The 24,236-nt window shown below is 37.9% G+C and overlaps 1 protein-coding gene across 2 annotated transcripts in view; it reads right to left on the bottom strand.

Moving 5' to 3' along the window:
- The window catches only part of LOC114649277 (cytotoxic granule associated RNA binding protein TIA1), a 58,440-nt gene that overhangs the window by 5,771 nt on the left and 28,433 nt on the right, over positions 1–24,236 (bottom strand). Inside the window, exons 5-11 of one of the 2 annotated variants that reach the window (XM_028798783.2) lie at positions 15,977–16,064; positions 11,608–11,683; positions 8,604–8,712; positions 7,362–7,400; positions 6,356–6,451; positions 3,020–3,104; positions 1,965–2,091 (exon numbers count right to left, since the gene is read on the bottom strand). In XM_028798783.2, the coding sequence (XP_028654616.1) occupies positions 1,965–2,091; positions 3,020–3,104; positions 6,356–6,451; positions 7,362–7,400; positions 8,604–8,712; positions 11,608–11,683; positions 15,977–16,064 (620 nt within the window). The remainder of the gene's footprint in view (positions 1–1,964; positions 2,092–3,019; positions 3,105–6,355; positions 6,452–7,361; positions 7,401–8,603; positions 8,713–11,607; positions 11,684–15,976; positions 16,065–24,236) is intronic. The other variant, XM_028798790.2, reaches the window with a different exon arrangement.

Here is a 24,236-nt window from a genome sequence, read left to right as displayed (position 1 = left end):
AATGTCAAATACCACCCACATGGAGTTGAAACTTATGTTAAAATATTCTGTTGTAGACTATACAGCTAGATGCATAATATGCACAAAGAACATCTACCAATTTACTGCTATTTGAAAATTATCCAAAATAAAATTCACACAAAAGAAAGCTTTGGAAGGTATATAGACGTTTAGTACTATAATTTTACAGTTCACAGGCAAGTCTGATTATAACAACTTCACTTTTTGGAAAATAAAATCCAATATTAAAAGATAAATTCAAGGTAGACCTCACATGCTCTAGCACAATAATGCAACTTTATCCTAGACACCATGGGAAGCAAGACAAAGTTAAACAAAGTTAAATTAGGTATACAGAAAGCCAAGTTTGACCCAAGACTGAGTACACTGCAGTTGGCTGGATACGACAATATAGCCAAATTCCCAAGTACATTATCTTATTTTATGCTAATGACAACATTGTCTAGCCTAATTACATTCCATAAAGTGTAGAAGAATCCAATTTGGAATAATGTAGTAAAGACAGGTGAATTCGATATTTTCATTAAAACTACAGAGCATATACAGCTACAGCAACATCTCTAGTAGGGAATCCCGGACATTTTTCATTCCCGCATTCCCGGAAATGAAACTGCTGTAATTCCCGGGAAAGGCCAAGCTCGCATATATAGCGTGTAAAAGTGTAAAAATCGATCAAGAAATAACAGTTATAGTTGAAAATAATTAAGGTGGCGCCATTGCTGCAACTTGCACTTCATCAGACAACAGCTTTGAACAGCAAATTGAAATTGCAATGCATCAGTCTGTTGCATCTGCATTATCTGTGCCAAGAAACTTACCATCACAGAATGATGACAAGAAACTGGATGCATCAGTAAAAGCTGACATGGCAGTGTTTCAGAGCAACGGCAAGCGCGGGTGTGGTTTAGAACAAGTGTATCAGTATCTGATGACTGTGCAGCCTACTTCAGTGGAGGCTCAGCGTGCTCTCTTAGCAGCTGTCGTCTAGCCTGGATGACCGCAAGCTGGACACGTTGTGCTTTCCACGCTCTTATTACCGCAACTAACTAGATACATGTACTTATATGACAGCAAGAACTGCTTGTAGATAAGGTTAGTCTTTTATTTGTGTCAACATATTCTTAATAAAACTATTGCAATAAGTGTTGGTTGTTCTAAAACCGTTCACATGTGAGATGCCCGTGCACTGTGTCATCCCCGGGAGCCCAGGATTCCCGGGAATGAAATGCAGAGTTCCCAGTAATGGATAAACCCATCCGGGAATGGATTCCCTAATCACTAGCAATAGTCTTAAACTCTGTGCATGTCTAAAGATGTGTACATTAATCTGATTACTATTGAATGATTTGTGATAGTCTCACTACCACACGAAAATGTTGATTTTTCTGTCTTGTGTATTTCATTTAACATTTGCATCAAAAGTTCCATTTCAACACTCATTTTAGATTAGACATTGAAATTAAGTTGCTCAGTGTGGCGATCGCTTAGTAAATAAGTGGAGCATACAAGTCTAGCTAATTTGATATATATGGTAAAAAGCATTAACTAACCCAATTATCTAGTACGCCATATAAAGTAGTCTGACGAGTCTTTAGAGGGACTAAAAAACACAAGCGCACACACATGGTTACAAACAGGCAATTTAAATTAATGAGAGGTGGGATATCTCAAATGAGAAATATCCTTACTGAAAATCTCTGCCTATAATGTAGGGCACACTGAAAACTGGATTTAACTTTCTTTACTTAATTGAAAAAATATTTACAACTGAAATGTGCACAATCATAATTGAACTACTTGTCGACAATCCTTACAACATTTTGTTGTTATAATGACAAAATCTGAAGGGAGTTGAGTAAATACCAGTTATCTCCAAATCTACTCCTTGATCAAATAGGAATAAAAATGTCATTACAAAAGGGAAAACAATGTGAACCACTTACTTGAACTTGCTGCATGGGGTTCATATCAGGAGTCTCTTTACCCCAGTAACACTTCACAACATGTCCTTCAACAGAAGTCCCATTGACAGAGACAATTGCATGTGCAGCACCTTCATGCGAATTGAACCTAAATATAAAAAACAAATGGCATTAAAAACTGTTTTCTGCACATTTAACACTCAAATGACTTGTGTTCACACAAAATTGGGGTAAGGCAAGTAATGCGGAAAGAGACAGAAAACTGGTTTCTTAAACTCGTTTACATGTACATATTTCTTTGGCAAAAATGCTGTCTTAAAGATATGTTAAAAAAATAAACACCAACGGCTACTGTGAATGTAAAAACGAGCATGAAGATTGTCTGCAGAGATTGGGATGCTGAGCTTAGCACTGTACACCCAGCTCATCAACAAATTTAAATTCTTAAATATTAAGACAGAATTTCATCAAGGAATAATGTGATCTCTCAAGCATTTGCCTCAGAAATTTTCTTTGTGAACACATCCATCATTTTTTTTTATGGCTGGTAGGCAAGTGTGTGAAGCAAACATGTGCAGGGTAACCAAGTGCAATGGACATGCGTAGACTATGAAATCCTTAGCTGCACCCTGGTTAAGAGTTTAAGTGGCCATAAAACAGTTCCCCATGGAGAAACCCATGTGATGCCAACCAAGTTACTCAGTGACCAATAAAACCAGTTTCTTCACCCTGAAAAGGGTATACATGGCAATTTTGAAACTGGCCGTCTCAATAACTAGGTTTTTAGAGTGCATGTAAATTACACAAAAAAGAATGAAATATTTGAGCACCAGTAATGTCACAGTGTACAAATTCAATTTACCATAATCCCTAATTGACCAAGCAAAAGAAGCCTGAAGCAAATGACTTCTAAGAGAAAAAAGTCTCTCTGAACTTGAGGGTGTATGAAAAGTCACCACGCTAAATAAAACTAATGAGTTAACCTTTGTTAAAATGCCATACATTTCATTACAGTAAGAGAAAATAGGATTCTGAAACAATTCAAAATTGTAACTTTTTTTTTTTTTTAAACATACCTAACAAAGGAATATCCTTTATCTGGGAAAACTCTTATCTCCATTATCTGTCCAAAAGGTGAGAAAGTCTGTCTCATCAATTGTTCTGCAGAATGGGGTGGGGTAGAAAAGTGGGGTGGGGGAAGAGTGTAAGCCAAAAACAGGATTAATGTAAGATCTGAACAACCCACATTCAAAATAAAATCCCAGACTGAGAGAAAGTAACCTTGACAATACTCCAAGAGAAAAACATTTGTGTCCTAAGAAAAAGTCACAACCAAAAAAGACCTTGTTGCTTCATCAAAACTTTTCTGTAGACTGATTTGCCAAAAATACTTTGGCAAAAGACACTGAATTCCAACTGTAAAACAGTATTCTTTCAACATTCAAGAATATAAAAAAAGGATAAAAAAGGGGAAGGTAAGCTGCAGGGAGAATGCTTAAAATGTAGAAGAATGGGGGAGCATGGGAATTACAAATACTATGGGTTGTTAATGCAGTACAATAAAGATCTCTAGTTTTCTTAGTTTTCTCTACCACAACCCAATGGTGGAAACATTTGGAGGCAGTGGCAAACAAATATGAAAAATCTCAGAAAACAGTAACAACTGCATTAAATACCAGAAGTGCTCATGTACCGACTGAATAACTACAGCAAAAAGCAATCCACATAGAAATGTTTGGCAAACTTGTGCCTTTTCCATGATGCTGCTACAAGAAATTAATTTCATCATTTCTGATCCACTGAAAGGATTATGGCAGGACTATGCCTTGGGGGCTCAGCCCTCAAACCTAGAAATTAATCCAGGTCCAAAGCTGGGAAGACTGAGAAAGTTAGAAAATCCGACCTGGGTACAGTAATCCCTCCTCCATCGCGGGGGTTGCATTCCAGATCCCCCCTGCGAAAGGTGAAAATCCGAAGTAGAAACCATATGTTTATATGGTTATTTTTATATTGTCATGCTTGGTCACAGATTTGCACAGAAACACAGGAGGTTGTAGAGAGACAGGAACGTTATTCAAACACTGCAAACAAACATTTGTCTCTTTTTCAAAAGTTTAAACTGTGCTCCATGACAAGACAGAGATGACAGTTCCGTCTCACAGTTAAAAGAATGCAAACATATCTTCCTCTTCAAAGGAGTGCGTGTCAGAGAGAGAGAGAGAAAAAAGCAAACAGTCAAAAATCAATAGGGCTGTTTGGCTTTTAAGTATGCGAAGCACCAAAGTAGCTGCGAGGAAGGGAGCAAGCATTTGTCAGCATTTTTTAGAGGAGCGTCCGTATCCTCTAGGCCAGTATGTGAACAGTCCCTCTACTCACACCCCATCCGTCAGAGAGAGAGAGAGAGAGAGAGAGGGGAAAGCAAACAATCAAAAATCAATACGTGCTGTTTGATCTTTTAAGTATGCGAAGCACCATGCGGGAAGCATATCGTTTGCAAAGCAGCCACATGTAAGCCCAGCAAAGAAGGGAGCACTGTGAAGGTAATCTTTCAGCGTTTTTTGAGGAGCGGCTGTGTCCTCTAGGGGTGCGAACAGCTCCCGTGCTCACAATATATTTGAGGAGTTTTATTTAATACATAATACGCGCTGTGGTTGGGTAGCTTCTCCGCCATCTGCCAATAGCATCCCTTGTATGAAATCAACTGGACAAACCAACTGAGGAAGCGTGTACCAGAAATTTAAAAACCCATTGTCCGCAGAAATCCGCGAACCAGCAAAAAATACGCGATATATATTTAAATATGCTTACATATAAAATCCGCAATAGAGTGAAGCCACGAAAGTCGAAGCGCGATATAGCGAGGGATTACCGTACTTCTAATTTCACAAAGGTTTATACATGTGGTATCAGATAAGATAAATACACTACAAGTTTGATTTCTTTAAAACACTGTCATATTTTCTTATATACGTGAAACTCATCAACTAAGTTTTAAAAGAACCACATATCGAAAAATTATACATTTTTTTATCTGTTGCTGACCATGTGTTTTTAGTGATGGGCAAAAGATTTTCATGACTTTACGGGACATGTATCATGTTTCAATGTCACGATCTACCTGTCAGGCGTCCCAGATCACCTCCATTTTCTGCTTTTATTTCCCCACCAATTGGTCATTTATGAAAATGCAGTGCTGAATAATTGTTTTTTGAAGCATCCCTGATATTCACTATCAAGAAGCATATTTTTTACCTGGCAAGGTTTTCATTTGCTTTTCTTTACTTTCAATCTCTAGTTGTACATATCAATATTGCAGAACATGACTTAAGGCATGACATGAAGTAGGTGGTAGCCAAAGAATTACATTTTACTTAACAGGACACAAGATCTATGAATTGGTCCATTGTGGGGGGGGCACTGAGAAGGGTTTTCAATACAAAGACTTATTTTCCTTTTAGTGCATTCATTTTTGGTCGTGAGAGAATTTTACAGAAATTTAAGCAAGAATACACATCTAGGATGTTGAGCATACAACTGGATAACTGACATGTATAAGGCAATAAAATGTTATTTGACCTTGCTTTGTCAAGATTTTGGTTTTTCTGGTGCTGTTCTGCACTTGTCATAATTGACACTTATTGTTTCACTCATTTTACTATCTTTGCTCTCCACAAAAACACAACATTAACCATTCCTTTTGACCACAACTACAAGCACAGACAAAACAGGAGAAAAACAACCCTGGGTGGAGACTGCTACACAAACACTAATTTCTTTGATTAGTTTGAGTAGGTATCAGCATATGCTTCAAAAACAGAGCATTTGTTTAATTAAGACCAAACGGACATGGAAAAATCTGAACTGCTCTCTCTCCATTAGCTCATAAATTACCAATTTTAATGCTATGATGGTCTAGTTTGTAACATTATATCCAGAAACTAATCTGTACCATTATGTAAATATACTGTCAAATCGTGTTTCTCTGTTAAAAGCGAACCAACATTTTTCATGATTAACCTCATTACCTACAAACTCCAGCCTAAACATTCATTCAAAATTGTCACCCATTAGTTGATGCATGCAAGGCTAACAGCCCTAAGGGAATGAGTGAACACCACTTAATCCTGTAATTCTTGCTTTCAGCAATATCATTAGAAAATATAAAAATGTATATACAATTGTTCCAAACACTTTGGCATACAAGGTAATGAAGTACAGAGCACATGGAAGTGGTGTGAATTTATACCCTTCCTTTATTAAACTGTGCATTTCAAAAATATGTAAACAGGCAAAAGTCAAAATGAATACATAAAAGATATGAAAGTAAGAAGCTTTCTTAAAATACTGCAATACTCAAGAACCCAATTCCACAATGTTACAATTACACATGCATGTATATGGATGTCTCTAACCTGTCAAACCAGACGTCACTCCTCCACAATACACAGTACAGTTGCTGGGGCTTGATTGGTTTACTACATCCTCGAAGGACAATTGCTTCGTATTTGCTGAAAAAAGTGGTTAAACATTGTTTAGCTAAATTTAAGATCAGATGAAATTAACATAAACGAGTACTAATGACAAGTTATTGGGATTGTGGGACATTGTTAATTAGAAACCACACCCCCACCCCCAAATTATTTGCTTAAGAAGGCAGTAAATGCTACAGATTCACACAGCAGTAAAACAAACTCAAAATTTACATTTTGGTGCATCTCTTAAGTCAAACTTGCAATTTAGCATCATCAGGTTTACTATATAAATTAAGTATACCAAGTTGTGATCAACAAGTTATTTACAAGCTTGTTACTAGTTCTTAAATGCTGTGTGCACATACAGAAAAGAGTATTATACTGTCAATCACACATTTTGAATAAAATAAAATCAACAAATACATTAAGATACAAGACAATATTCTGAAGATCACAGATAAATCTACAGAAATAATCTATTCAAAGCGCTTAATTAAAAGCAGGACTCTACTTTCTATCAAGATTAACTGCAAAGAAAATCTGCAATCACAGCTGCCTTCCTGGGTTAATCAGTAGACAGTATTGTATGATGGGAAAATTTTCCCTTACTTTCCCCCTCCCAAATCCCCCTGAGGCTTCAATTTACAACTGAGTATCCAAAGCTTAGACCACCATTTTTGGCATTTGGCACCACCAGTAGATTTTTTTTTCCATCTCAGTGATATTTTGAATATAGAATGTGAAATTTGTTAAGTGAAAATATTTAGAGTGGAAATAAAACATCTCTTTTGGATGTGCACATTAAATGCTATAGGGGTCCTTTTAATTTCCCTCAGTACTCCTACAATTACGTGCTGGGGACTCCAAATACACTTAATTGTCCAACTCTAAAATCCATGTACACTAAACAGAACCCCTTCTGCAAACACTAAAAGAATTTTCTTACCTTTGAAAGTCTGATTTTCCTGCCCAGCCTGACTACCTCCTGTTAAAAATAATGCCATACGATGGAAGAATCTAATGTGCACAAACTAAAACTGGTACACTAAATAAGCATACCAGTGATCCTATAAACATTTAAAATTCTTTTACAAAATTAACATTCATTTTTAAATGAAAAAATTAAACCTTGAGAATTCACATGTCATTTCAGTTGTTTTTGCTCTACTTCAAAAAAGGTCTGAAACAAGCGAACATAAAATTAGCAATTAACAAAAATGAACAAGTCTACAAAAAAAAACTGGTGCAAAAGTGTACAATTCATATTTACTGATATTTAAATATATACACACACGCAAGATATTGACAGTACTAATTGCAGACATCATAAAAAAGTTAAACATTTTAAGTTGTAAATGCCCTTCCTCAACCTGGTATTCCTCCAAATCTCTCTCACACACACACACACACACACACACACACACACACACACACACACACACACACACAATACGGACAAAGTAAAATCAGGTAAGTCCTCAGTGGTACTATTATTAACCAAACATTCAACAATTTACAACTACTGTTTTGATACATTGCTTGGTGAAAAACATTAAAAAATAGTCATTGTTCTAAACGAACTCAAGGAATGTGCACTAGTTAGCATTACAATATGACAACTGAAGAGGAATTAAAAAGATCGTCAAACCCCTAAAATGTAGCCCAAAAATAAGTTAAGCCTACTAAAAAGCAGCAAAAATTCCAGATAAATTATATATAGGTAGTACCACTGCTGGTTTTTGCTTGCAAGATCAGCAATACGCACAGCAACCAATTAAAAATGCGTAATCAACAAGGCCCACTTTACCGGACACGATTAGCTACAATTGGGAACAGAGCTTAAGCACTCAAGCTGCACAAACTTCAGAGCACAATGCTACATGTGTGTCACAATAATCTCTATAACATGCTAGAATTCAGATAAATTAAATCCTTTTAAATAGTAGCAAGCATTTGGTGTGTACAGATTTTTCCCTAAAACTGCTGGATATTTCATCCTTTACAGAGAATGTAAATATAGACAATATAATGTAAGAGGATCACAGTAGATAAAACTTGTCTTGCAAATTTTACATTGTGGTATAAAGACATGAAAAATGTCACTTGACTAAAACTTACTGCTTTGAGCAATCAAAAAATAAGCAATGCATTTAAACAGAACCTTAGCAATTATAAGGGGCAGACTTACTTTCATAAGTAGTTTTAGGAGCTGGAGGTTTTCTTGTTGCCCAGTTAGTTCGGATCTGTCTTCCACCCAACCACTGCCCACCCATCTGTTGAATGGCATTTTCTGCATCCTGACATGATTGAAGAAATTACTATGTTAAAGATAACTGTTAAGGATATCACAATAGTTTAAATAAAACTGAATACAACTATGAAAAACTACAGTTCCACAATGTTATCCACAGCTATGTTCCTTGCCTAAGACTACATTTAAACACTTCTTAAATTAGTTTGAAGTTTTTCCATGCCATTAAAGAGTGGGCCCAGTAGCATGAAGTGGCACTTTCATCCTTACTGACAAAAGGGATTAAATTTTCAAAAACAATGTAGTTGGAACTAAGACCACAAACAAAAGCCTTAGTGCCTTAAACTATTATAACTCCACAGTTAAAAAAAAAAAAAAAAAAAAAAAAACTAGCAGAAATTGTACATGTTTAACTTAATGGCATAGTTCTACACACTATCACCAGTTGAGTTCTTATCAAATTCTCACCTCTCAACTACAAGTTCAAACCTAGAATAGCTGTATATGGCTTTAAGCATACTTCAGCTCAAGCACAGAATCATATCTAGAATCCCTAGAAACTAAGTCTAGGATAATACTCTGGTCCTCATATACTTCTATATTATAGATGAAGCCAACAGTAGTAAAGACTTGGTTTTGTTACCAGACACTAACTGGGACTCCATTTTGTCTCCTAACAGCTTGGGAAATGTATTACATACAGGTGCTGGTCATAAAATTAGAATATTATGACAAAGTTGATTTTATTTCAGTAATTCCATTCAAAAAGTGAAACTTGTATATTAGATTCATTCATTACACACAGACTGATGTATTTCAAATGTTTATTTCTTTTAATGTTGATGAGTATAACTGACAACTAATGAAAGTCCCAAATTCAGTATCTCGGAAAATTAAAATATCAATTAAGACCAATGCAAAAAAAGGATTTTTAGAAATGTTGGCCAACTGAAAGGTATGAACATGGAAAGTATGAGCATGTATTAGCATGTATATTTAGTTGGGGCTCCTTTGGCCTGGGTTACTGCAGCAATGCGGCGTGGCATGGAGTCGATCAGTCTGTGGCACTGCTCAGGTGTTATGAGAGCCCATGTTGCTCTGATAGTGGCCCTTCAGCTCTTCTGAATTGTTGGGTCTGGCGTATTGCATCTTCCTCTTCACAATACCCCATAGATTTTCTATGGGGTTAAGGTCAGGCGAGTTTGCTGGCCAATCAAGAACAGGGATACCATGGTCCTTAAACCAGGTACTGGTAGTTTTGGCACTGTGTGCAGGTGCCAGGTCCTGTTGGAAAATGAAATCTGCATCTCCATAAAGTTCGTCAGCAGCAGGAAGCATGAAGTGCTCTAAAACTTCCTGGTAGACGGCTGCGTTGACCTTGGACCTCAGAAAACACAATGGACCAACACCAGCAGATGACATGGCACCCCTAACCATCACTGACTGTGGAAACTTTACACTGGACCTCACGCAACGTGGATTCTGTGCCTCTCCTCTCTTCCTCCAGACTCTGGGACCTTGATTTCCAAAGGAAATGCAAAATTTACTTTCATCAGAGAACATAACTTTGGACCACTCAGCAGCAGTCCAAAGGCGAGACGCTTCTGACGCTGTCTCTTGTTCAAGAGTGGCTTGACACATGGAATGCGACAGCTGAAACCCATGTCTTGCATACGTCTGTGCCTGGTGGTTCTTGAAGCACTGACTCCAGCTGCAGTCCACTCTTTGTGAATCTCCCCAACATTTTTGAATGGGTTTTGTTTCACAATCCACTCCAGGGTGCGGTTATCCCTATTGCTTGTACACTTTTTTCTACTACATCTTGTCCTTCCCTTCGCCTCTCTATTAATGTGCTTGGACACAGAGCTCTGTGAACAGCCAGCCTCTTTAGCAATGACCTTTTGTGTCTTGCCCTCCTTGTGCAAGGTGTCAATGGTCATCTTTTGGACAACTGTCAAGTCAGCAGTCTTCCCCATGATTGTGTAGCCTACAGAACTAGACTGAGAGACCATTTAAAGGCTTTTGCGGTGTTTTGAGTTAATTAGTGTGGCACCAGGTGTCTTCAATATTGAACCTTTTCATCCATCCATTTTCTAACCCGCTGAATCCGAACACAGGGTCACGGGGGTCTGCTGGAGCCAATCCCAGCCAACACAGGGCACAAGGCAGGAAACAATCCTGGGCAGGGTGCCAACCCACCGCAGGAACCTTTTCACAATATTCTAATTTTCCGAGATACTGAATTTGGGACTTTCATTAGTTGTCAGTTATAATCATCAACATTAAAAGAAATAAATATTTGAAATACATCAGTCTGTGTATAATGAATGAATCTAATATACAAGTTTCACTTTTTGAATGGAATTACTGAAATAAATCAATTTTGTCATGATATTCTAATTTTATGACTAGCACCTGTACTACCTGCCTTACTACTTTACCCATTACACATTACAAGAATCTAGACTTCAGTTCAAGTCAAGAGCTTTGCTTGTGAAAATAACTTTCTGCATCCTTACTGATACTGGGAGAGTGCTATCTTCATGTTTCGGAGATTATCATTGGAATGTAATAAAAAAAATCTACATTAATAAAAATACAAATTAAGGAGTTTTGAACATTCCAAGTTAGGCAACTGCAAACTGGTGTTTGCTAATCCATTATAACTTGAGGACTGCTAATATTCCTCAATTTTCCCTATCCATTTCAGCAAAAACTGTGCAGGTGCATTTAACTTGTCACCAAGTTTTAAAAATATACTGCTATGCTGACTGGCATTAATGATTTATTGTAAATGAATGACAATGTATACGTCCCTATATACTGCTTCCAAAACATTAGTAACTCCAAAAAACAATTTATGGTCAATAGATTAAAAAATGTTTGTCAAGAAATGTCCATTTTGCTAAGGACACAGAAAAATCTTTCGTAACAAGCTTACCCATTTGTTGAAAAATGACACAAATCCATAACCTTTCGATTTTCCCGTTGTCATGTCTTTAACCACACGAGCATCACTATTGAAAAAAGACAAAACAAAAACTCACACATTAGAAAAATTGCAACAAAAACATACCAAAGAAGTTCTAACATTTTTAATTTAACCCCATTTATTCCACAAAACCAAAAAAAAAAAAAAAAAAACTTATCTACACAATATCAAAAAGGATGGTATTAATTTCCAATAATTTAAAAATGGTTAGAATAGAAACAAAACATGCCCAATTTAATTAGATATTATTGAATTTTTAATACATAGTAGGCAGTTTCTGAACTAGCATCTTGACACCTAACATTTTATGACAAAGCGAGCAGTTTACCTACATAAACAATATTACTGATGCTGGACAACCAACAAAATAAAAGCACAGCTCGGCATTGGTAAGTTCCTGTCAAAAATGATGCAAATCCAATTTAAAAGGTTGGACTTCTGACAAACTGGCACTATATGTGGTTTCTGAAAACTAATAGAATGAGACAAATTCAGTCACTGACTAGAAATTAAGTAAACCAGTCTTCAAAATGTTGTGGTATGGCTCAAGTGGGGCAAAGTTGGTACAGTGGTACCTCGGTATACGTCCGCTTTGGAATAAATCCAACTTGGTATACGTCCTGTTTGGAATACGACTTACGTGCTAGAACACGACATGCTACCCTTGTTTACCTCTCTCGAGACAAAGCCACAACTGCCCAAGAGCGTCAGTACGCCAGTTGCCAGCATTCAGTGAACAACCCGCGCGCTACCCTTGTTTACCTCTCTCGAGACAAAGCCACGACTGCCCACGAGCGTCAGTACGCCAGCTGCTAGCATTCAGTGAACAACCGCGCTATAACGCTATGTGAATTTTCCCGTGATTTTGTGTTTTTTCGCGTAAATTTGAATTGTTGAAAAGTATGAAGGAGGCATGTGTATCTGGGACAAGGCTGCTGCATACCATATGCCGAGAACGGCGGTATCTACGATTGTGAAAAAACAAAGACGTTATTAAAAAGTGAGGTTAAATTTTCATTTATTTCATCCAATTGCTTTTGTATTTTAGTATTAAGCAGTGTTTAAATTTTATACAACCCCATCAATGTATAATATGCCAACAACAAAAGGATTTCTTTTCATGGGAACGGATTAATTATTTTCCCTTTATTTCTGATGGGAAAAATTTGTTTGGTATACGTCCTGTTTGGTATAAGTCAAAGGATCTGGAGCGGATCAAGGATGCATACCGAGGTACCACTGTATTTTCGTTCTCATTTAGTAGATAACTAGGCTCACCCGCCTTTTATCCTCAATTTGTGTGCGCTCCATGTGTACATCAGGCATGTAAGTGTAGGGAATGAGATCATCAAAGTGCCCATTCATAACATCTCCCAAAAGTTTTTTTATCCCCTCGAGTGCCTGTCCAAACTTGGGAGTGTAGGACTCCATAATAATATACTTGAAACTCATAGGGGAACAACTCTCCCGCTGCCATTAGCTCAGAAATGGTACCATAAGTTTGAGAGTTTGATATTTCAGTGAGATACTGAAGCTCATTTGTGTAAGAGATTCCTGACAGCATCATTGTAAATGGCTGAAACCTTGACCAATTACTTAAAACATGTCGTACAATTTCAGCCCGAATCTGTACCGCTAAAGACGGAGTTTCATGCACTAAATAAGCTATAGAGAATAAGCAAGCACCATCTCCCCTGATATTTACTACGCGGTGAGGCATTTGTACTCCATCAACATTAATTATTTCCAGAGACATAATTTTGTCTCTCTTTCCAGCGCATCGCGCACAAAAGCAAGGGAACGATGGGAGCACCAGAACTCTGCTCACATCGCGTCACTTCGTACCGCAAGCCGCAAGTAGTAAGTCTGTGATAAGCGGAATACCACTATGCTTTGCACTCACGGGACGGAAGGACAATCCCGACCGCTTTTATATAGTAGGACGTTCAGTGACAAAAATCTTTTACTATTAATGACATTTAAAATGTAAATCACCCAGTGTTACTATTGCTGCTTATTTGAGTTTACAGCGTTCTTTAATTCTAAAATGTACAAATGGGCAAATCTTTCCTGCAACATAATGCTTAAGAACACATGATCTTAAAACAGAGTTCACCTGAAGAGCAGCATAATGGTAAGAAAACTGAAGGAATTTTAACCCAATTATGTTAGACATAGCATTCTAATTTAAGTTATTTCAAATTTATACAATGTAAAATTTTCTAATGAGGAGGTAAGGTACCAATGTTGATTTCTAAGCTTAAAAAGATGCAGTCTAAAACAAAGCCAGATATCTAAGGATTTTTAGAGAATATTAAACACAGTCTTGGCCAATAAACAAAAACACCTCTTTTGAGTTGGTCAATGAGACCTTTTAAATGGTGAATTTTAGGCATTCCTATTTAAGTACACTAATGTATCTATCTAATGACCACTGTACAATAAGAGTGTGCATATGTAAAGCCTATAAACATCTTGATTGTTGTTTTAATGAAGTATGAGCTGAAATTGAGCATGTCACTCACTTTATAAAAAAAGAAAAAAAAAAAAAAAAGCCTTTATAGTCCCAGCATTCACCGTCTCATGTAACCTAAACGGATAAACTACTGCATGTGTGCAAAGAGAACACAGAGGCGTGCACGGTTAGCAAGTTAAGCTGGCGAAGCTGCCTAAAAATGAGTGATTTCGTTGCAAAACGTAGGTCCTCACTCACATGGAGGTGGTTTGGTTTTGAAAAGATGTCCGAAAATGTTTACCATTAAGGACAGCTTGAAAATGGTGATGTCAGACCAAAAAAACAGTTTGAACAAACAACAGTCTTTCAAACAGATTTATTTTATTTCCAAAACAGCACATGCTCATTGGCCTTGTTGGGGTCCTCAAATCCAAATCACATTATTTTTCTTTCATTATTTAAAACATTCATACAGATCCCATCCTCCACTCCTCACTGTGAAGTCACAAGGGAGGAAGCAAAAAAGAAAGTTTTGGCAGCATTAAAAAAAAAACAAAATGCCATTGAAAAAAACATCAAAAGGTACTTGATACCCGACATGAAAACTGATGTAAATCCACAAGAAAACACAAGAAGTGCACTTCCCCAAATTGGGAGGGGTGGGACGGCTTCGGAGTAAAAGAAAAAAGGTACCTGAGCATCCCTGCCTCACACAGCCCTTCTGAGAGGGATTTTAGCACCGGAGGAAATATTCTAACATGTAACTATGCTGCTCTGAAGCCAGATGTTGTGGACATACTGGGGATTCTGTCACACAACTTTTAAGTTTCCTTAGTAGAATTTTTTTTTTGATATCTTTGTGCAATATTCAACAGAATTTGAAGCTGGTAATTTGTTTAAAATTGTGGTTTTCTGTATCTTTGTGCAATATATCACAGAACATATTTATAAATGCTCTGGTGTTCTTTCCTGTGTAGTATTAAGACAGAACTTTGGATTTTTACACTATAGTGCAGTATGCAAGTGTTTTGTTCTTGCTTATATGTTGAAATGGTTTACTCATGCTTGCACTGTTTGATCTCAGTAATATTCTGGTGATTTTAATGTTTGTTTTATTTTACTTTAGTTTTTAAGTAAATAAATAAGACTTGCTTTCCTTAACTTTTGTTTCCATTAATCTCATTAGTAAGCTACAATTAAATATCCTATTATCAAAGCCAAGCTAGATCAACAAGACCTTTACAAACATTGTTTTTAAAGGATGCAAAATATCATCCAATTATTATCATCCAAGTCCCAGAAAATAGAGATTATTTTTATTCCCAATATCACACAGCCCTAATGTACAACACTGCATACATGAAAGGTCTGGATTTCTGGGGAGACCATTATGCTCAGTAACGCTGAAGTAGAAGTTAGAGCAAAAACCTTGTAAGGATCCATTCTAAGATTATCAGAAGCACTCCATGCAATTATAAAGATCAGGACAATAGACCGTACATAAGGAAACAGTTTATTTAAAGCGAGATTTGGAATCTGGGTGTGCAATGCTATTGTGCTCCTTTACAGAATTACATTAATCATTTTTCTCTTTATAAGCTTTTCTATACGCATAGCCTGTCTGGTTAAGTCTTCATCAAGTGGCATAGTTGCGGTGCTAGAAGTATCCCCCAACTTTAAAACATACTTTGAGGGGAAAAAAAAAAAAAAAAAGATAATAGACATGTGGCTGGAGCAAAAACCACCATAAACCAGGTAATGTTGAACTAACTTAGAAAGCAATGGCCTAAACACAGCAGTCTTGAATCTAAATTCAGTGTTACTAAAAGGATAAATGGTCACAATCCTTGATCCAATACTTACGATATTCTACCAAATGGTGCAAATGCTGCTTTGATGTCTTCTGTGGTTATTTCAGGACTAAGATCCCCAACAAAAACATGAAAATGATCTGCAAAAAAAAAAAAAAAAAAAAACACCCAAAAGGTAAGAAAAACTTCTGCAAACCAACATAAAACTTAAAATGTAATAAAACGTACATAATTGACAATACATTACAATCACATGCAAGACTACACTGAAAAACAATTCAAGACAGCCTTCAGAACTGCCTCATAGAAACCTCTACTATGGGATTGAGTATCACTGTTTTTTCATGCCAGTATTGCTCTTGTAACTTCTATACAAATTTTACCTCATTTTCTATTAAAAAGACAAATAATGAAAAACTTTTTTTTTTTTTACTATGTTTTTCTAGTACATGTGAACATAAACATTTGATGTACATTTAAAAACTATATATATGCACCATATATATTTTGTAGTCCATTATATAAATTTAAGCAAACATTTGCATATTTCAGTGTCTAATTAAACCTTACACATTTAATTTGTCTTGCTCTTGATGTTGAAGTATATGGTATTGCTATAGCCTACAAGTCTTAGGGGCCTTTGGGAAGGATGTACTAAATGCCTAGGAGTTTAGAAAGGAATTTAAAAAGATCTCCAAACAACTGAAAATGAACCATTCCTCTGTCCACAGGATTATATAAAAATGGAAAAGATTTTAAACCATCTGCCAGAAGGTTGACACTCCGCCTGAAATGGTCCATGAAATATGACAATGACACTAAAAAACATCAGGCGCCTACCATGTTTCCCCAAAAATACGACCTACTCCGAAAATAAGTCCTAGCATGATTTTCAAGCTGCTCTGTAATATAAGCCATATCCCAAAAATAAGCCCTAGTCAAGATCGTCAGCTGAAAAATTCGGTGCCTAAGTCCAGGTTTATACTTCACGCGATGCATGTGCCCAAAACATCCATTAAAATCAGAGGACACCTTGCCACAATCTCTCTGAAAAAGATGTTCGATGATTACGCCCATCAATCCAGGGATGTGCCCATTCCAGCAGCATCAGCGCAAGACAGAAACAAAATCCTTGGATGGGGCATCAGCTCGCAAGGTGAACACAAACACACACACACCCATACGCTAATGTCATTTTAGCATCACCAAATCCCCAAACCATGTCTCTGGATGGAAAACAAAGCACACTGTGGAACCCCACCAGGAAAACATGCAAACTCCAAGCAGGGATCACAAGGGACGCGAATCCCTGCAAGACAGCAGCGCTACTGTGCCGCCCCAACATGTGTAACTATTAACAGTATTCATTATTTAAACAAAGTTAACGATTTATCTGTAAAATGTAACATACATATTTTAATGCATTTCATCATGAAAGTGATATCAAGTATACATCTAAGATTCTAAATGTGCAGAGAGCTGGAATATCAAATTTAGTGTACTGTGTGGCGATCTATTGCTGCTTGTCGCTGCTGTCGGCTAATTTAGTTGAGCGCCCGGCTGTCATCTCGCATGACATTTTGAGATGACAGCCGCAGAGATGGCAAGGGACGAGCAGGCAAGTGGGCAAATATTTTAAAAGTAGGATCGCAAGTTGCGAGGGGAGAGGCGTGGGACGGGATGTTGCCGATCACTCGGTGCTAAGGCTAATAGCGGGGACGAGTCTGAGCGGAGTTTACAAGCAAAGAGTATGGGGAGGTGGGCAGGCGAGAGGAGGCTATACATGCTAATAGCGGGAGGGGAACGGCACTTGACAAGCAAAGAGGATGTGGAGGTGGGCGGGCGAGGAGGACTGATAAAATAAAAGACTTGTAGAACCAGCCTTTCAGATATCAGAAAAAGGGTGTCCGGAAGTGACGTTTCTGTTCTCAGTGTCAGTGCAGTCTGTGTAGTGTTGCTAAGCTTATGTCGAGAATAAAGTTGATATTTCCACTTTATTCTCGCCGTTTATCTCGAGATTAAAGTCGACATGTTGACTTTACAGTAATCCCTCGCTATATCGCGCTTCGACTTTCGCAGCTTCACTTTATTGCGGATTTTATATGTAAGTATATTTAAATATATATCGCAGATTTTTTGCTGGTTCGCGGATTTCTGCGGGAAATGGGTCTTTTAATTTCTGGTACACGCTTCCTCAGTTGGTTTGCCCAGTTGATTTCATACAAGGGACGGTATTGGCAGATGGCTGAGAAGCTACCCAACCACAGCGCGTATTATGTATTAAATAAAACTCCTCAAATATATTGTGAGCATGGGGGCTGTTCGCACACCTAGAGGACACGGCCGCTCCTCAAAAAACGCTGAAAGATTACCTTCACAGTGCTCCCTTCTTTGCTGGGCTTACATGTGGCTACTTTGCAAGCGATATGCTTCTCTCACGGTGCTTTGCATACTTAAAAGATCAAACAGCACGTATTGATTTTTGATTGTTTGCTTACCTCTCTCTCTCTCTCTCTGACATTCTCTGCTCCTGACGGAGGGGGTGTGAGCAGAGGGGCTGTTCCCATACTGGCCTAGAGGATACGGACGCTCCTCTAAAAAATGCTGAAAAAAGCTTGCTCCCTTCCTTGCAGCTACTTTGCCTGGCGGTGCTTCGCATACTTAAAAGCCAAACAGCCCTATTGATTTTTGACTGTTTGCTTTTTTCTCTCTCTCTCTTTCTCTGAAGGGCACTCCTTTGAAGAGTAAGATATGTTTGCATTCTTTTAATTGTGAGACAGAACTGTCATCTCTGTCTTGTCATGGAGCACAGTTTAAACTTTTGAAAAAGACAAATGTTTGTTTGCAGTGTTTGAATAACGTTCCTGTCTCTCTACAACCTCCTGCGTTTCTGTGCAAATCTGTGACCCAAGCATGACAATATAAAAATAACCATATAAACATATGGTTTCTACTTCGCGGATTTTCACCATTCGCGGAGGGGTCTGGAACGCAACCCCCGCGATGAAGGAGGGATTACTGTATTCTCGTAGTTTGTCATTAAAGCAGACCATCGTAAACTAAAGGTCATCTTAAAATGAACAATTTACTAGATTTTCTCAAGTGTCGTCAAAAATTATGTACCGCATGAAATGCTTTGTGTTATCGTGTGGTGTCTGGTTATGTGGAGAAAGAAAAAGGAAGGATAGGAATTGGGGTGTTGGTACGTCAGACAGAGATAGCACACATGCAATAATGAAAGCCCGCTCAGAAAAACATCCATTGAATTCTGTGTTCGTGTCTCCGACCACCCGATCACAAACCAAACATTTACACAATTTTTAAGTTAAATCTGTGCAATACCCATTCATACATCCAGTTTTTTTGGAGCCTCGTCACACCTGCCATAAAGTTCTCAACACTGAACGTACACCTGGGGACCCCTTACTGCAAGGACGCAGCACTACCGCCACACTACCGTGCAGGTTTAATACATGCTTTAATGCATTTCATCATGAAAATGATATCAAGTATTTACAGTATGTTAGCATTGTAAATGTTCAGAGAGCAGGAATATCATGAAGTGAATGTATTCTGTGCGGCGATCCCTCCCGGTGCCTCCTCAGTGCAAGAGGAAGTCAGTTTAAGACTCGGTTGGGGAACACTTAACACAAACCATTTAATGTACTACATTACCTTGACAGGGTTTGAGAAAATCTAGTAAATTAAACATTGATTTTAAGATGTAGTTTACGACATTCTACTTTAATGACAAAAACTGAGAATAAAGTGGAAATGTCAACTTTAATCTCGACATAAACAGCAAGAATAAAGTGGAAATGTCGAGAATAAAGTCAACATGTCGACTTTATTTGACAGTTTTTTTTTTCTTCACTGTGCCCGTATTTTTTCTTCTTCACTGTGGCCCTAATACACTTCCGTAGTTTTGTTAAAGTGACCCATCTGCCATTCCTTTTTTGCTAATATCTTGCCCTGCCGTAGTGCACTTTCCCACTCAAGTCTTATTCATAGGTACATAATTCCCCCCCCCCCCCCCCAAACGTTTTACCAACATGAGCAAAAAAAGTGTTCAGAAAACAACAGTGCTCAGTTATTTCAGAAAAATGACGCCACAAACTAATGAAGGTGCAGCGTCAACTCCTCATGTGGCAACTTCAGGCAAACACATTGCAGAAGCTGGTCCATCAGGGGAAATCTCTTCAGCACACACTCTGCCAATTGATAAATCTAAGCACCGCTTATCCAGCAAAAACAAACAATGGTTTAAAGATTTTGATTGGCTAATGGTCAAAGAAAATGGTATGTGGTGCTCATTGTGCATGAAATATTCAAACAAACATCCCCCAAGGAGGGAGTTACCTTGGGTAAATGTGCCCTGCACAAGAATTCGAAAAGAAAGCTTGCTGGACCATGAAAAAAGTAAAAACACACTGAGTCTTCTTCTGACCTTTTAGGAAAGCATGTACTAAAGCAAACTGGAATCTGTCAAATTTAAAGATCTGTATCTGTGTTAAATAACTTACAGAGAGATGCCTTTGTGGGAGATTTAAGATCCATGTATTGGTTGGCAAAAAATGAGTTGCCACATACAGCGTTGTTTGAAAAGCTGTCAGAACACTGTAAAGAAATGGGTTGTTCCTTTTCTAGGAAGAAAAGAAGAATAAATATTTAACTGAAGACACCTCCTGCATATACAAGTTGGCTTTGAAGAATATTTTTACATTTTTTTCATTGTTTTCACTTTTCTTCCCGACAGCGACAATACTTGTGCCTCTTGGCTTATGTCATAACAATTGTTATTTAAAATTTGTGTTAGGGTTGCAGGATCCTGAATTGGATACTTCTTAAATTCAATAAATACTCTGGCACAAGTATTAAACCTTAAAAAAGGAAGCCATATTGAGCATTGGAAAAAAATAGTAAAAATAGTGCACATTTAATTTCCCCACCACCAAATTTCCCCGTCCGGCTACTTTTTCATGTCATCTGGCTGGAAAAAATTTCTGGGGAGAACACTGATGTCCTTAATTTTTTTTTTCCTCTATGGCTCTCATACACCACCGTGTATTCGATTATATTCCTATAGTAAAGGTGCGCCAAAAAAAAAAAAAAGACGGCACAGAAGATAGTATGCGAGACTTAAAATATATTGCATCATTACTGTATATATTAGGGAATATGCAACGCTTGAATATAAAAGCAACACAAATACATTTGTATGTCGGCATTTTGCTTCACCACATCGAACTATTCATCAAACATCGAAGTACGCACATTGATCCTGGAGAATCCTAAAAGCGGCTGGAGTAGCAAGAAATTCAGAGCTTGAATGTGGAGAGTTATGATGATATTTCAGAAGAGGAGGACATAGCTATATTTGGAGAAATGTATTTATTCATGTACAACTATACACAAGATATCTTTTGGAGCAAAAATAAATATAAGACCCAGTCTTATTTTCGGAGAAACAATGTATTGGGCAAACTGGTGACCCTCTGAAACTTGTCTTCGGATTGAGTCCCGACTTTGGGTCTGCCAAATCTCTATCAGAGTTTATTCCAATTTCCAATCGCCTTTGGATTCAGCAGAACACCATACTCACTGACAGATTTTCCTTTGCAATTTCTCTAAATGAAAGGCCTGAACTTCTAAGGGTAAAACTGTTGTTTCATATTTGTTAACTGACATTTTTCTTGCCATCAATCAATGGAATATTGTCCAAGTAGTACTCCACAGGGTGTAGAAACACCGCCTGTTACAACTCTGCTTTAAGACAGGCAATGGGCTTTTAACTCTTTTAGGGCTAATTTTTTTTTTGTTTTGTTTATTTTCTCCCAGGGCTGAATATTTTTCCAAAAACTAACTTTTTTTAAAAAAAGAACAAAAATTGTTTAACATATCAAATCAGCAAAAAAATTACTTTTGACAAATGTTACTGTCTTGCATGTTGTATGAGCCTGCATACTATATGATTTCACATACATGTTACACAGCAAAGTCCAGCAAAGTATGATCTCGTTCAAAGCAGCCATTGCCACACTGCACTGCTTACAATATGTGTTGCACTGGTGCCTCCTTTTCAATTGTCTGTTTCTGCATTTTCTCACATATATAGTTACTGTGTACTGTAGAGAGACAAGTCACCCGTTTGACATCGTGCCATGCCAATGCCACCAAGTTTTCCACCCGCATGAAAACCGGATTGTCAACTCTTTTCAGCCTGTCTGGCTTCAACTGTGAAGGCATGTGTCTCCTGTTCACCCTCACTGTGCCACAAGCTCCAATTCCCCTGCTCTGTATCTCCATGAACAATTCTGGGCATGTATAAAAACTGCCCATGTACACAACATGACCCAAATGTTCATAGCCCTGAAGCAGCTCCAGCACAACCTGACTTGTCATGGGACAGTTCTCTCTTTGAAAGAAATACTTTCCTGTACAGTGGAACCTCGGTTCATGAACGTCTCGGTACACGTACAAATCGGTTTACGACCAAAAAGTTCGCCAAACTTTTGCCTCGGTTCATAACCACACACTCGGTATACGAACAAGCCAGTTTCCCTTTCGATTTGTGCACGCCGATGATTTCCGCACATGTTGCATTGTTCTCGGTCAGACGTGTGTGCTTTCGCTGTGAACTCTTTGTGCTCTATTTCATTTCCCTTCCGGTTCGTACACGCGGATTACTGTAAGCATGTGTTCAGCCTCTCCCTGTTCATTGTTCTCAGTCAGACATGCATGTTTTGCCTGTGAACTCTTTGTGCTCTACAGTATTTCATGTGCTTTTGCAGTTAACCATGGCTTCTAAGCAAGTGAACAGTGGTGAGAAGAAAGTTTTGCAGAAAAGTGAAATCAAAGAAAGAAACTATTGAAAAGTATGAGCGTGGCGTGAGCGTTACTGATCTTGCCACCAAGTACAAGAAGTCAAAATCTACGATTTCAACCATTCTAAAGCAGAAAGACTATTAAAGCAGGTGATGTTGCAAAATGAGTTACAGCGTTAACCAGGCAGAGGCCTCAAGAACTGGAAGAGGTGGAAAAACTGTTGCTAGTGTGGCTGAACAAGAAGCAATTTGCAGGGGATAGGGTAAGCGAGGCGATGTTATGCGAGAAAGCCAGGAAGATTCATGGCGATTTGCTGCAAAACTATCCTTCTACGAGTGGCAAAAGTGAGGAATTTAAAGCCAGTAGAGGATGGTTTGAAAAGTTTTGCAAGAGAAGTGGCATTCATAGTGTAGTAAGGCATGGAGAGGCTGCTAGTTCCGACGCTGAAGTTGTGAAATTTTTCAGCAAATTCTTTCGCAAAATTAGCGGAGGACGAAGGCTACATCCCACAACAAGTCTTCAACTGCGACGAGACCAGATTGTTGTCCACCCAGTTCCTCCTCACTTCATGCCAGAACTCTACTCATGCAAGGTTAGTTTTCTTGCTGGTTTATGGTTAGTTTTTGTATTACGGATTTTTCAAATGTTCATTTTTCGGTTCGTAGCGTGAATTGTTGCAAAGTTACTTTTCTCTTTTTTTAAATGTTCATTTTTTTCCCTGTACTTAAGACTCATTTAAAAAGAGTGTTTACAGTGATCGTGTTGCAATGCTATTACCGTGAACTCCTCCAATGTTACTTTCTTGGTTCCTTATTGTTGGCTTTTAAATAAAGTTCGGATTTCTTCAAATGTTCCTTTTTCCCCACTGTGCTTAAAACTCATTTAAAAAGAGTGTTTACAGCAATCGGGTTATAAGGCTACAGTATAGCGCGAACTCTTGCAATGTTAGTTTTCTATTGTTCAAGGTTTTCTCAGTGTTGTTCAATGTTTTTACATTTAGTCTACTATTACGCTGTGCATTCTATGGTTTAACTATATTTGTGCTTAAAAAAATATTTACATACAGTTCGTATGGTCTGAAACGGATTAATTGTACAGTAATCCCTCGCTATATCATGCTTCGACTTTCACGGCTTCACTCTATCGCGGATTTTATATGTAAGCATATCTAAATATATAACACGGATTTTTCGCTGCTTCGCGGGTTTCTGCGGACAATGGGTCTTTTTACTTCTGGTACTTGAATCCTCAGTTGGTGTGCCCTGTTGATTTCATACAAGAGATGCTATTGGCAGATGGCTGAGAAGCTACCCAATCAGAGCACACAGTTAAGTTCCTGTGTGCTGCTGATTGGCTCAGCGACATAGTGCTGCATTAACCAGTAAGTCTCATCTCACTCATTCAGCATTAACGTGCTCCTGCTACTGCTTCAGGGGCCGTGTCCAAGCGCCAACAGAAGATGCAAATGATTGCAGAAAAGGTAAAAG

The sequence above is a fragment of the Erpetoichthys calabaricus genome, chromosome 1 (genome assembly GCF_900747795.2).
Source record: "Erpetoichthys calabaricus chromosome 1, fErpCal1.3, whole genome shotgun sequence".
Classification (NCBI taxonomy): domain Eukaryota; kingdom Metazoa; phylum Chordata; class Cladistia; order Polypteriformes; family Polypteridae; genus Erpetoichthys; species Erpetoichthys calabaricus.
Note: the sequence above shows the minus strand (reverse complement) of the source record. Positions and strands in the feature narration are given on the sequence as shown.